General features: G+C 39.7%; 1 protein-coding gene across 3 annotated transcripts in view; it reads right to left on the bottom strand.

The window, feature by feature from the left end:
- Positions 1 to 13,049, bottom strand: part of CACNA2D1 (calcium voltage-gated channel auxiliary subunit alpha2delta 1) — a 375,032-nt gene extending 361,983 nt beyond the window's left edge. For 2 of the 3 annotated variants that reach the window (XM_064702957.1, XM_064702956.1), the window contains exon 1: positions 12,459 to 13,045. In XM_064702957.1, coding sequence (XP_064559027.1) covers positions 12,459 to 12,553 — 95 coding nt within the window. In that variant the 5' untranslated portion in view covers positions 12,554 to 13,045. Of the gene's footprint in view, positions 1 to 12,458 lie in introns of all 3 variants that reach the window. The other variant, XM_064702958.1, reaches the window with a different exon arrangement.
- Positions 13,050 to 15,845: the final 2,796 nt, after the last annotated feature.

Genomic DNA, 15,845 nt, shown 5'->3' on the forward strand with positions numbered 1-15,845 from the left:
ATCTGGACGTGGTACACAAGAAATCTAACATATGAAACACTGAAATTGGTTAAATCTGGATATGGCTGCTCAAAAAAATCACTGCACAATTAAAATACAGAGCCAGACACAAGAGATGTTTGGGACTTTTTCTGCCACGTAGGTAACTAGAACAGCAAGTATTTCTCTGCTATCTTGCTGATACTTCTGTTTGTTAATTTTCAGAAAAAATTCCAGCTAGAAAGTAATTCCTGCCCAGTGAGAGTCTGTACCAATTACTGAGGTCACACATCATATAAAACATGGCAGCAACCAGCATTCTCTTTCAGCAGTGAAACAAGGCCCTAGCAATACAAAAAATCCAAACATCTCAAAATACCTCTTTGACTAGGATATCTCTATCACAGCTTTTAAGTTCAGAGAACAGCTTTGGCTAATAGTTTACTTTAAGTTCCCAAAGGCAGATGCTCCTACACTCTCTCCATTTAGTGGCAACTGTTACTAGTAGTTTTACATTTCAAAAGACAAGGTATGTCCTTTGCAGCTTTACCAAAGTTATCCTCAAAATCCCCCAGTCTTACAGTGGGCTTGCATTTTGAGTAATAGTCTCAATGAAAGGGGTTTCCAGAAAAAAAAATACAGTTGGTTTTGTAAATAAAGACAGGATCACAATGAAGATATTATAAGAAAAACAATTTAGGCTTAAGGCAATTTCTTATCTTGCTATTCCTAGCTTTCAAGTGTTCAAGCTTTAAAACTGGATAACTTACTTTAAACTTTTAAAAGAGTTTTTCTAAAGGATTTTTTAAAAACATTAATCATCATTTTATTCTATAAGCACATTATTCCCACAGAGAGTAATGGGACAATTGTTGAGTAGAACACTATTCACTAAAAAGAAATAGAGCCCCAGTTCATGAGATGTGTGGAACAAAATATTCAATCATCAATGTTTAATCTTTATTTGCAACGCTGAAAGCATCACTAATGAATACACAAAGTGTTTGTGGAACCATGGATACCTACAAGAATAACTGAGCATGTTTGTCCAAGACTACCATGCAGGCCATAAAAGTACTTTATTCTATCAATAAATGGACTTACGAAAGAGAGGAAATGCTATCAGCAAAATACCTGCAAGCAAATTAATGTTCCATCCACTATAATATTCTTTATAGTTTGTTGAGCAAAACTCTCACCAGCCATGCAAGGAAGTGATGGGTGCTTTTAATCCTGATTTTGAGAGAGTGTGTCTCTACAAGGAACATATATAGAAGTTAAGACACTGGCCAAGTGCTCCTAATAGCAAAGCAGCCACCATAGCAGAATTTCACCTCATGTCCCCATAAAGCATCAGTACCATTTCTCAGAGTAAAGCCAGCTTCATTGGAAACAAATATAAAGTTTTTCTCTACCTTTCTTGCTGATTTTAATTCTAATTATCCAAAAACTCAAGACTTCATACCCAAGGATGAATTAATTACTTGGTTGTACACAATGAGGGGTTACATTAAATTATTTCTATCATTCCTACTATTTCAAATTAAGCTCTAGAACAAATTGTTTAAGAAGAAAAAAAAAACCACTAAAAAAAAACTGCAAAAAAGTATATTTGTGAAAGCTGTTGTCCTCTTATTGTAAATCTTCCACACCTTCTCAGTGATTTCTCATGGGCAGTTCCTCACAGTACTGACTCCTCCTTCACAAAGTAGCCAACAAACTCCAACTCTCTCCACACCCAGCTCACCCACTCTTTTGTAGCACTCGTCATCTTATGGGACACAGCTGTGGCCTGTTAAGGGCAGGCCTGTTCCTAACCTTTGGTGATCAGTGCAGCTGCAACTCCTCAGGGGTGAGACTGCCTTCTGCACCATCTTTATTTTCTTACATTCTGTCCCTCCACAGAAAGCCACTTAGAGCAAACCTGCACTTTATTAGACATTGCAGTACTTTGAAAAGGAAAGTATTTTTTCCTTACAATTCCACATTTTTATTTAATAAAATCATGTTTCTTCCTAATCTGGGGTAACATTTCTCAGTGCCCTCCAGCACATTAAGAACTTCTTTTTCACATGGACACTTGCTCAGTGGGGCACAGAAAATGAAGGGGTGTCAGAGCTTATCATTTAAAAGGAAGACAAATGACCACATCTGATATCACACATGGTTTCCTTGGGATATCTTACTATTCCCCTCTGCAAAGCCTAATAAAACCATGTATTACATTTTATTTAATGTAATTTTTACAATCAGGCCTTGACAGTGATGACTCATTCTGTTGCAATGAAACTTGTATGTGTTTAATCAGAAATTATTTTATGTGGATTCATCCTTGCACTCAGGATTTAAATGATACAGGACTGATACTCATTATGCTGAAATTACACTGGTGGAAAGAAGGATGAAATTGGGTACCCAACCATTTCCAAAGGCATTACAGTATATCCTAGACATATTCTTAGTCATGCACAGATCCCTCATGTATTTCTAATCAGTCAAAAGAGACCAGATTCTGCCTTCAATTACCACAAAGCTGTTCCCCATGTGTATATATACAGTGAAATCTCCTTAAGATGTGCTCCTGCACGTATTAGTGATTCTCTCCCAGCTCATATGCCTACCACATAATCTAAAATATGTTAACAACACATAAAAAAATCTAATCAAGAATATGCTAAGGCAACAAAAGCGGCTTGGTAAATAACAAAAAAACGGTAAGAACTACACTTCTATTGCTACTGGCTGTAGCAAACAAAAATAATTGCATTGAAATCTGTGGTACTCCTGCTTGAAATCTTTAGAGTCTTGGTGATTGTCAGGTAATTAGTGATTACTGATCATCTTAGTGCTACTAGTCTGCAAACAGAAAAAAATGTATAGTTTTCTTACCATCTTTCTTATAGAAACAGGACATTTTGCTTTATTAAACACATTGATTCAAGCAGGATGACAATTTGGGTGTCATTTCCATTTTGGAAATGGAACAAAACCAGCAACAGCCTGTGCTGTGAAAGAAGCAACAGATCACCTTAACGAGCTCGTGTCACAAGCCCTCGCTGTATTGCTGTATTTTTATCTGACTATTGTCTCTTTTGCAACTACAAACTATCCACAGCACAAATTTCAGAAGATGCAGGATCCCCGGCTCCCAGTGATGCCCACAGTGGGAAGGAATTGGCAGGGCTGGCGATGGAGAGCACCGAGCGCGCGGCGCCGGCGTGAGTCACACCACGCTGGCTTCTCCTCACCATGCTGTCTGCAGATTTTTGCTGACTCCTCTTAGTTTCTAAAAATGCTGTTCAGCTTATGTTTTGCAATCTGTGTACATCCAAGAAGCACAGATCGTGGGGATTAACTTCTGCCACATCTCCAGATCACAAGTTACCAAAAGAAGCAGATATGATGGGGACTTTTCTACAAAGATTCTGTTAAAAAAAAAAATCACTTTGAGAACCAGGTAAACCAGAGGTATCATCCATCCAGGAAAGGATTGGCCACGCAAGTTTCTGAGGTAAAGTGGGAATATAGCAAACACACATCTTAATAAATTAGGCTTAACAGCTTAACAACACTTTTCAACTACAGAAGGCTTTAGAGGCATTAGTTAACAAATTAATCTTGACAATAAACCCTTGCCTGACTAAATGGTAAGATACTGAAGTTTCCTACTTTACTGAGAGAAATTAATATCGAAATCTAAGGTACAAAATTGGAGAAATAAGGCAAGGCAGATAAAGCAAGGCAGAAAATACTAAAGAGAGGAGCCTAACTATAAAAAGCTCAGCCACGGTACACGCAATTCAAGATGCACATCCTAGAAAAAGAAAAAAGAATATTTATGATTAAATAAATTAATGTATACTGCCTCTTTTTTGTCTTTTTTTTACAAAATTGGCGCCACTGAATTAAAATCTAAGAAAAGTGTCAGATCAAGAAATACTTCCTTTATTAGGAAACACTAACACAGCTAACCAACCTACAGACACCCAGCTAATCAACCAAACACGGGATTCTTTCAACAGAAGATGAGGGCACAAGAAGATGAGGTTCATTGCTCAATACACTTGATTTCCATCCCTACATGGATCATTCTTCACTTTGACCCATCTTTGAAAGAAATCTAAAAAATTTGTTACACCCTTGTTACAATAGGTAAATAATATTAAAATTACAAGTAAGGCTAACAGAAAAAATGGATTTTCAGTAAGTTCTGCAGAAACTACTCTATTTATGAATGAATGAATAGTATATTATGTATTATATTTTATTCTACTTAAATCAACTGCAAGAAAACCATATACTGAAAAAAGAAAGGAACTTTTGCTTAAACATCTGCATAAGAAACGACCACATTCCTGGATTAAATTCACAAAACAGATTTTTAGGGGCAGAGCATTCCCCAGTTCCCTATACTGCCTCTAGTATAGGGCTGTATTTAGGGTACACAAGACTTCTACCAGAGAGACTTCTACCCCAATCCACACTGGGCAAAATGATTACTGTGAGGCTTCATTTAGCCATTTACAAAATAAACCATTTTTCTCAACACTAATCCACATCAGAATATCATTAATTAAAAATTGCCTTTTAGTGGACTGCTGTACTTATCCCTCAACATTTTGACTGGTCTCATGGGACATTGGATCTACATGCGCAGGAGTGACCCGTAAGACTCAGGGAAGGAATAATAAGAACCCTAATTTTGTAATTCATACTTCCTGTCATCTCTTTTTCATCACTTTTCTCCTTTCTGCAGTGTTGATAACACAATTCATCCATTTCAGACTGCAAAATGTTTCACTTCAATAATCTTTGACAGAACAGATCCCATGACTCAGTTCCCTCCTATGAAAAAGGTTGGAATTTCTAATCAAGAGTCAACATATACCTAGTGTGGCAAATTTCTGCTCATTTCAAGAATGGAGACAACTTCCCTTTTACTGGTTTGTTTAAATCTACTTTAGTGTATAAAGAAAAATGCAGCACGATATTAACAGTGACAATTTGGAACAGTGGCATGACTTGATTTAGGTTTTAATATTGCCACCACCCCTAGTCACAGATCTTTTGTAACCTTATTTTTATGCCTACCTGAAAGAATATTTAGTCCATGCTATCAAAATATAATAAAAATCCAAGTAAAAGGTGGGAGAAATATCACTGGGGAACATTTTAACCTTCAAGACCAGTCTGATGGGAACATGCACAGGGAAAATAGGAACATTTCAGTTCAAATATTGTTTAGATGAATCAAGTCTAGCTTTTCTCTTTTAAATAATTCACATATAATTTATCATCTGATTTCTACAAAAACTAGACTGTGGACTCAGCAACTCCTTTGTGTTCTTACTTACTTTTCAAATCAGGCCAAAAATGAACCAGATTGTATTATAATGAATACATTTGAGAGACTTTGCTCACAGGTTTCAACTGAAGCATTTTATGCAGAGAAAAATCTAATCTAATAAGCACCTCCATGATACATCTAATAAAGGCTGTACAAAAATTATTCTTAGTTCATATAATCAATAGGACACATTTTTCAAAAAATCATCTTCTTTCTGCATTTCTGGATGAACATTCATGGTCCTGGAAAAACAAAGGAAATTTCAAAAAATAAAAATTCTTAAATCACTATGTAGAATATCTGTTACAAAATCAGACTGGAGTTCTTACCCTACCCAGCTCTCAATGAGAGGGAGTGAGAATGTAATTTAAAGAGGGTGAAAATCCAATAAATCACTTTTTATAATAGTCAGCAATACTACAACTTCACATTCACATTCTGTGGTTATTTCAGGCCTGCCTCAGATTAAAAATAAGTCTGATTTTGAATTACTGTAATTAACTGCAAAAGCTTGCTGATTTGTTGATGCAAAATAATGTCAATCATTTTCATAAACTTGTTAGAAACTTTGTAAATAAATAGGAAAAAATGATACAAGGAGAAGAAATTCACTCTTTGTCATCAGTTTGCTGTTGGCATGCAGAGAAAGGTGCTGTAGGGATGGACATAAGCAAAAACCATGGTCCTCTCCCTGCCACCATTAGTGTAACATTCCCAAACAGTGAGCCATCTCTTGTCACAGGGTGGCTGAAAAAGACAGTCTATTTTACATTTCACCCTGAAAACTTACTAAGTCTGAAAGGAAGGAGGGAAAGAAGGAAAGTGTGAAACACTGAGTTTGCTTAGAAGCAGAGTAGGTCAAAAAATAGTTTGGAAAGCAGTGGAGAAGGAAAAGAAAAATCCCTCCTGAGCTGAATAGCTGCAGGCACATGTCATTAATTTTAGCTATTAAAAATGCTGAAGTGTATTTTGAAAATCTTCACTCTTGCACAGATTTCTCTGAGATTATCAATGGGACCTCTTCATTCCAGAGTACAAGCAGCACAGTCTGGCCCTAAATTGAGAATATACAACCCATGACCATTACTGAGGGAGAAGTGCAGTTGACAGTAATTTCACTAGCAGCGCTATGTATTTTCACAGGACTACTGTGCATTGCAAGGTACTGTGTAACATAAAAGTCATATTCTGCAAACAATATTCAATCCAGTTCTGCTTACTAGTGGAAATCAGGAGGGAACGAAGAATCAAGAATCATAACTCCCCCTAAAAACAATGACCAATTTGCTAAAGTATGCAATGGCACAACTGATGCAAAACTCAGCTCATGGTCTGATCCTACAGAAAAGAGAATTGCCCTACGCATGTTTGAGGAAACTTGAGTGGGATCAGGCTCTTTAATAGACTCTGCAAGAGAGATAAATCAGAACTGTAATTTCAAATGCAAATCATTTAAATATTCATTGATACCTGTCTTGCAGCAGCCGTAGGGATAATGAAAAAGCTGATGCAGGAATGGGCCAAGAGCGATCGATCTAAGACAGAACACAGAGACACTGCCCAGGGCTGGGGGCACAAATGCAGTTATTGCTCTGTACTACAAGGTGCTAGCTCTGTTGTTTTTTGGTTTTTTTACCAGAACACTGCTGTCATTCTTTCTATCAAGAAGTCTGATTCAACATCTGTAAATTAATTATGGCCTCTGGCTTTACCAAACTGTGGCAATGGTCTACTAATTTTATTCCAGGGTTGTTTTCTGGTAACTTTTTTCTTCTATTAAAGGAAATTTGTTAACAAGGCACTAGAAAAAAAAATTCTGCCAGCAAAAATATCACCTTTTGTCACAAAGGTCCTTATGAGCACTCTAAACACAACCTGAAGCTTCAGCAAAGGGGATCAGAAGCCCGGGTACTGCTGCAAAGAAGCACAAAACAGTCTGGGCTCAATTCTACTTCTACCATGGTCAGCAACATAGAGAATGAGTCATTTTTCTCTACTAAAATGATTCTAAACTGCAATGCCTATCTCACAAAGGTTTAAATCAAATATTGGTCTAGGAGATAACACTACCTTGGACATGAGATTCTCGCAGAAGGCAAGAAAGGAAAAGGCACAACCATGTCACTTGCCAGTGGACAACAAGACTCTGGGTTGTTTCTTTGTTACAAAACATTTAAGCAGCAAGAATTTGACCATGCTTCCATCAGTTTAAAGTGCTCTGCTAGATAAATATTTTTAAGATCTGTACAACAGGCCTTCTATTTAACAATGAATACATTTCAGGCTAATGTGCTGCCAAGCTCCAGCTCTCTTTCTAGCAGCTGAATTCTTGGATAAAATCATTTTGCAGGGTATGAGCAATGCAGTTCTGAAAATAGCATCACTGCAAAATGAAAGATGGCAAGAACCTCTACAATGCTGATTTATTTCAATGAAATTTCATCTTTTATTATTAGGATCTATTTTGATGCTTTCAGCTGAATTTTCATACTTAATAAAATGTAAATCTATAGAATTTGCTCATTCTGAGGCTCTAGCATAAATACCTAGGAGGAAAATAAACAAAGAAATTGCCCTTCACAATTTACATTATAAAATATGTGAAACAGAAAAATGCTTTGTGAATCCAAATAATTTGCATTTATCACCACCATATTTACAAGAACATTAAAAAAAATGAAAAAAGAAAACAAGCAAAAAAAACCCCACCAAAACACCAAAATAAACACCACCAATCAACAAGCTGTTTCACACTTATTCTATGTTTCCACTAGAAGAATGGATTGGAACAACATTCTTTAAAATATCCGTGGGTTTGAGCATCTTGCATAATGCTCAGCATTTAGAGATGTGCTGAGAAAACACTAAGAGGTGATATTGCACTTCCCTGATTCTAAGTAGACTACATCCTCTGGCTCTCCTTCCAATTCACTCATATGAAGGTATACTTCAGTACTTTATTTCTTTCCTAATAGTGAATATTTTTAAGTAGTTTGAAAAAAAAACAAATTTCAAATGAGAAAGAGCCTGATATTTTATAATCCGTTAATACAGCAGTCTTTTCTAATTAACATCACCAGCTAAACTAGCATTCTTCTATCACAGACTATAAGCTATAAATGGGATTTTATGCATATGAGAGGTCTCAAAATCCCCAAGACTGACAGTAGAAACAGATGAAAAGAAAACATCATAAATGTCATGCATCAACCTTTGGTAACTGGTGCCACACAGAAAATGATGCTGAGCCCAAGCCCAGGCACATTCTCAGCAGGACCTACACTTGTTAGGTCCATGTGAGGAAGCCAAAAATATGAATGTCCCAGTTGTGCAAGCCTTAATTCATATGACTCATATAGACTTCCCTGAGCTGTCCTAATGACACCAAAACAGTAAAGATGATTCATGCAAGTAAAAACTGGGAATACACAGCTTCTTTTCTAAAAATGTCCTGTCTGCATACATACAGATATATGTTCATATATATACTATTTTTATATTATCTTTACCCACCAATGTTTTACACCCAATTATGTAAGTGGCAGATCTGTCCTGAATTTAATATTTAATGTAATACATACATACAGAACAAATAACTGAGGAGGAAAAAAATGTTAAAAGATAAAGGAAAGAGAGAAAAGGAATGGCAGAGGAAAATTAGAGGGGAATAAAAAGAAAAGACATGAAGATATACCCACAGTGACGCAGTAATTACAGAAACAGTTCCATTGATTTTGAAAGGCTTCATTTGTAGCTTTATAAAAATCAAAATATGCTCAGTTTGGGTTTTTTTTTCTTTTTAAATCTGTGCAAACAGGCTTATTATCAGAAAGGAGAATGTGTATCTTTATGTAGTACATTACTCACTATCAGTAACAATATCAACACATGCTGTGCCAAAAGGATACTCAGGAATTACAAGATATACTTAAACTTAAGACTATCTGTCTTGATGCAGTACAGAGAAAATAAGAGAAATAAACTGAGATTTCTACTATCATTATCAGGCAACATAGAAACCTTCTATATTTAACAGCATGTTTTTTCTGAAGTCTGTACAGATAATAAATATATATGGCTACAAAAAAGAAGTGCTTTGCATAATGTGATAGTACTGGTATAGTGCCAGGAGTACTATATACAATATTCTCATCCAAATATCTGCTGTGTTGCAGGTGTAATTAAAGGACTTGGAGTTGCGGTGTTAAAAGTAAGACCAGGGTATCTTGTACCAACAAACAGATCCCTAACACATGGCACAGCTAATATGATACATTTAAATGGAATGCAATATGCATCAATCAGCAGCTAAGCCTTATGGCTCAGATCAAGACACAATTACTACTAGACTTTAATAGTTCACTAAAGGACAGTCTTCAGTATTTGCAGTGAAATATTTCAACACTGGAAGCAAGGAATGCAAACCTGCACAGATTTCCAATGAAAAATTAATGCTACCATTTCATACAACACAAACCTGCACCTGAAATTCTCTATATATTGCTGTATAAACATACCAGGGCCTTTTTGCCTTATCCAAGAATTAAAATTAATCAAATTACTGAGATTCTATTTACACAGGCATTGCATAAACCTTCAGCATTTCTTGCTAAGAATACGACATACCTCTATAATATTATATTGGTGATTGTGACTATGGAATGTTTTAGTAAAAGCACATGTTAAAATATTTATTAATGCAGAAGAAACAGATGACTGAAGGAAAAGTGATTGTACAATAATAAGTTGTAGAAGAAACCATATACTCTACAGCCCTGAATATGCACATTTTTCACACAACAGCTAGGAAATCCTGCTTCCTCAGAACCAACTTTTTCACTAAGAGAAAAAACAGACTAAAAATAATGGGGAGAAAGCAGGTAGCTAAGCACAGAATACCAGCAAACCTCCAGTTCTTCAATTATTCATATCCATTCTTTCCTTTATTCCCCTCTCCCATGTTTTTTTTTTATTTCTATTTTTAATATTCTTAATATATAATATCTTTTACATTAAGAGCATTTGCGTCACTTCTCATTGTTCTTCCCCATTTGTAATTTTTAGTAAGAAGTGAAACACTGCTGTCAAGTCTTAAAAAAAGAATAGAACAAATGTTTTCTCCTTCACCTGTTACATCATTACTTTTTGCTAAGCAGCTCTCCCTGCATCAACCTGTTGTGTGCTGCCTTCTAAACAAACTAAGCCTTGCTTGCACTTTGATGCTATTTCAAAGGAGAAACAGTACTGTGAGGGATGCACAGTCTCTATAGATTATTTCTGCAGTATTTCAGGGGAATAGCAATGAGAAAAAAAGAGCAAACAGCAAGTAGAATGTGCAGAACATGAAATGTTGATGACTAATATATTCTGAATTATTTTATCATGGATATAGTTATAGTTATATGTTTCACTGTTGTCAATTTCTATTATCATGACTGTCAATAAAGGTCAATTCGGAAGGAAATTAGCAAAAAAAGATGGGGAAACAAAACCAGTTTTAAAAGAATATCACATATTTTTATGTTAAAAAGCAATCTGGACTTCTATTTGAAAAAATATATATTCTTTCAATATTATTTTCTTTTGATTTCACTGGGTTCTACTTTTCTTTCTTTTAAACCCAGAAAAATCCACATAGAAGATAAATTGTAATTAGTTGTGCATGATAACCTTAGCAGCTCAATGAGAAACCGTAAATATCAGAGCTCAAAAAAACATAAATACGGGAGCTCAAACACAAGAAAACAATGAATTAAAAAGCCCTGGGTTTGTTTGTATTTTGCTACACTTGCTTCTACGTGGCACATATTTATACACTGCAACACGAGAATGTTTTAAAAGATAATTTTCCCTACAATGGAAGACTGTTTTTATTCAACTTACTAAGATACACTTAGTATCTTCTATCATATCTTTGTATTCCTTTCATTTAACCGTGCGAGCATCCCTTTGAGTCCTTCATAATGGAGCCGATACTCAGAACTGAATCCAATTATAACAACCTACCAGCAGTACTAATTGGTGAAAATGCATTGCTGGTAATTACTGCAACGCATCCTTCTGCCCAGGATGAGCGACACCAATAAATTCTACCCGGCGTTAAACAATAAGGAAAGAATACCATTAGCACCGTTTTTCTTATGTAAAATGCATTAAAGTGAGTCATCCACTTAAAAGTTACCTACTGGTAGCTTTAACCCAGATTCGGGGACTAAGGTAAGTGCTTCAAAAAACCAACCAAACAAAAAGAATATAAAAATAATGAGGTGAGAGAGAAGAAAAAGGAAGAAAACACGATCACATAGTGCTTTCTCGTGGATTTTTTTTTCCTATCTGTAGGCGAATCTTCAATACGCATTGGCTTCCTTTTATTGCATCATTATTATTTGATCTTTGCACCGCTCTGGGCAACACTTTCATGCTAATAATTCTGCAGCGCTTTAAAGATTTCTATCTCAGGGCCAGGCAAGGCACCGAGCTGCGTGCACCGCGAGCATCCCTCAGCTCTCGCCAAGATATTTCTGAGAAGTGGCGATCTGCAAGGCCGAGGCTGAAGGAAACACATCTCCAGCTGTGTGGCTTTAACTGTGTGTGAAAGCCCCTTCGGGCAGGACCCCGTGGAGCCCCGGCATTCCCGAGCCCGGCCAGGCAGGAGGGAGCCGGGGCTCGGAGCTCCCGGCCGCGGAAAGGCAACGAAATCCGCCCTGCGTGGGGATTTGCATCGAATCGCCAAAGTTTTCAGGGGTTTTTTTATAAACAGTGTTGAAACTCCATCCAGGGCTGGAATAACCTCTGTGGGAGGAAGGGGCGGACTCTGTGTAACTCGAAACTTTCTTCTCCACAAGGATGACCTGACGGGGTGGATCGGGGAGCCGCTGCGGAGCCTTTACCTCAAAAGTCCCGCCGCCGGCCGTCACCGGAGCTTCCCCCAGCGCGACCGCCCCGGCGGGACCTTCGGCTACCCTGACTCTTCCAAACAAAAGCTGCCGAAAACCTACAATTTTTCCCGATCTTCACTTTCCGCCCGGTCTAACTTGATTTCCCTTTGTATCGCCGCTATCTCTGGAGGCGAGGAGCGCCCCCGCTCCGGCCGTGCCCCCGCCCCCGACCCCCGGACCCCGCTGGGACTTACGTGGTGGCCGAGGGGAAGGGTCCCTCCGAGGAGTGGTTCATCACCACGGACTGGAAAAGTGTCAGGATAAAGACCAGCAGCCAGCCAGCAGCCATCTTCCTGATCGAAGATCGATCCCCCTTCCCCAAGTCGGCGAGACGGCAATAATAATAAATTCAATTACGGTGTGTGGCGGTGCGGGGGGGGCCGTGGTTCTTTAAAGCCTCCTCCGCTCCCCCCACCCGCCCCCTCGCAGGAGGCGCAGCCCAGAGATGCGCGGAAAAGCGGGAGCGCGGCCGAGGGTGGGGAGGAGGAGAAACGATGGAGATCTGTGGGTGGAGTGGGAGAAGAGGCGAAACAGAGAAAAGAGAGCGAGCGAGAGATACTCCACTCTCTGCTACTCCAGCGGCAGCTCCAGCTCCATCCGATCCGCCGCCATCAGCGCTACTTTTGTAACAGATCCCACTCTGCGTGTGTGTGCGCGCGTCCTTCCCTGATTTATTCCACTGATTGCAGAGCAGAAAGAGGAGGAGAGAGGCGGGCGGGGTGGCGGCTCCTGGGAGAACAGGGAGGGAAGCAGGCGATGGAGTTGCAGACGGGCGGATCGCCGCCGCTCCTGTGCTCGCTGCCGGCAGCGGGGAAAGCGGCGGGGGCGGGCCGGGCCCTGCGGCGGCCGCGCTCCATACAAGGCTCCCGGCAACTCCGGGCCGGGCCGCCCCGGGGCCGCGCTGCCGCCCCGCCCCGCGCAGCCCGCTCGCTATTTTTAAAACCGCTTCGTGCCTTGTTTTAATTCCAGCCCCCTCCTCCCTTCTCGGCACGGCCCGTGTGCCGCCAGTCTGGGCTGCGATTTGAATCGGCGTCTCATGGATGGAGCTGTAAACGCCGCTCTCCCTCCCCGCGGAGCCCGCCCGGCCCTGCCGCCGCCCCCGCCCTTGGCTGCAGCGTCCCGGGCCCGCAGCATCCCCGAGCGCCTCCGCGGAGCCGCGCCGGGCACGGCCGGGGCTCCTCGGGCTGCACCCCCGCCCCGCCGCATCGCTAACCCGGTCATTCATTTCAGATCCCTCTGGAAATCCACAGGACGCATTGCCTCTCGCCTCCTTTCGTTTGTTCACGCACACCAGTCTCTGTGGCAACTATACGCTCTCGGTATAAATGTAAAAAGTAATCCGGGGAAATATTGCTTAGCCTATTTGTTAAAGCAGTTAAAAGTTCAGTGACAAATCTATTTTCTTTTTGATCTGTGGGTTGGCTTTGTTTGTTTTTTCTTTCTATGTCATTTCATATTTATATTTTAATATATTTACTTAGTTCAACAGGTGAAAATGAAAGAGCTGACCCAATATTCATTTTGCCTTCACATCCTTTGTATTTAAGGATCACATCTTGAATGTATCAACTCACAACAATTTCCATAAAACAGGAAAGTGCTGATCTCTATTTTAAAGGTGGCGAGGGGATCAAAACTGAGATGCACAAATGAAGAATTGAGTGCTCACATTGCCCGGGCTCAAAGCCAGCATGATATTTCAGTTGCAATCTGTAAAGCATGCAGTCACTCATCCACATTGTCTCTGGATTGGAGCTGGCACTTGGGAGCTCGTGGGAAGAACTCCCAGTTGTCTTCACCTATCCACCTACCCATAGGTACGTAGGATTCATCAGGGTTTGGATGCAAGTTTGAAATAGTATTTTCTAAAATGGTTCTGCAGCCTTCAGACTCAAACTATCTGAAGAGTATCTATAGCTCAGCTTTTGTTGGTCTCCACAGGCCTGGCAGTTTTGCCACATAAAGTGGCACCTCCTTGGGTACCTACCTGTAACTGCTCAGCTGAGCATCTCTGCTTCCCCACGGGGCTGTCAAGGGTACCAGCACAGTCATGGCCTTGTGACACAAAAGTCCTGCTTCACATGAGACAGATTTTGAGGAGATCTGGGGTAGAAAGATGGTGGGGAATGGATTAAAGTCTTAGAGAAATACATAGAGGAAAGGGGCTGGAGATGTGAACTAGTACAGGTTGTGCAAGACCATGACAAATTTACTTAGATAAAGTAATTTACCTAAATAAAGCTCCTCATTTTTGGGCTCTCAAACTAAGAGTAGCGTTACCAGCATCAAGTTAACATCAATTCAGTTATGAACATGAATATTGAACAAAAACACTGATTCTGCTCCTTGATAGGACTTGGGAGTTTGGCTCAAGTTCATGCCTAAACTCTGCTGAGTTACCAGGAACCAGATGTTCTTCAGTTAGTTGTGCCCCAAAGCACCTACAGTTTTGCAGTGGGCAGCACAGTAATGGATTAACACTGGCAACACCCCTCCAGAATAAATGGGAATGCCCCACCTGGCTCCTTCCCTGCCTGAAGGATCAAGCATATGCCCATTTATTCTCTTCTCAGCAGGAAAGTTCATGTTAAATTCCCAGCAGTGCTGCCCCCAAGGGCCTGTTGAGCAAGCTGTGGGCACTGAGCTGGGAAAGAGGTGTTCTCCCAGGGGATAACCCTCTGGAGTGGGCAGACAGAAAAGTACTGACACCTTGGTGTGGGAAAGAGAGAGTGCAAGTAATTGTGAAAACACACAGAGGAAATGGTTTTGGTAGGTGAGAATAAGCAAGACCACCCTCACTCACAAGTACCATTTCACTATAATGTAAAGGAGACCAGAAGATCAGGAAATGATAATGTAAATAAATAAATAGATAACTAAAGGGCTACACAGGAATGTTTCTTTCATCATTAGTACAATTTTCTGTAAGCCTCTCTTCTGATGCTTATAGAGCTTCTTAGGGCAATAATTATAGCTGCAAATAGTTCCAACAACAGTAACACATGGAATGGCAATGGAACTGTGCAATGCATGGGTTGCTTGACACCCCATAGTCAAGTTAGTATTTTTGTTTCAAGTACTGTAAGGTCTGGATCAATCAGTACTAATACACTAAGCAACAGCTGAAAAGTGAAAAACATTCTAGAGGAAATACTGCTATGATTTAATAAAGAAGTATTGAAAGCTTGCAATCTACTGTGCAATTTACAGCTATATAACAAGGCCCTCTACAAGTTAATCCTACTGTGGGCAGTGTGAGTGTACTGTGGAGCTCACTGAAACTCAGGGACGAAAGAGAGAAGTTGTCTATTTGAGGCTCCAGCTTGGAGGAGAAATACACAGGTTAGCTCCAAACAAGCTGGTTGAGGTGTGGAGGAGCAGCCAGGGCTGGAAAATGGAGCTTGACAAGGGCAGTGGCATTCTGTGATAGACAACTCAAGATCAACCTGCAAGCTTTTCAGGATTTACAAGTAAACTTGAACTGGAGCCCAGATTTGAGAAAAGGTAGAATCAAATAACAGTTTTTCTGTAAAATTAAGTAAGGCTGGAAGTCAGGTTTTGAAGTTTGGCCTTTTTTTGAA

The sequence above is a fragment of the Zonotrichia leucophrys genome, chromosome 1A (genome assembly GCF_028769735.1).
Source record: "Zonotrichia leucophrys gambelii isolate GWCS_2022_RI chromosome 1A, RI_Zleu_2.0, whole genome shotgun sequence".
Lineage (NCBI taxonomy): Eukaryota > Metazoa > Chordata > Aves > Passeriformes > Passerellidae > Zonotrichia > Zonotrichia leucophrys.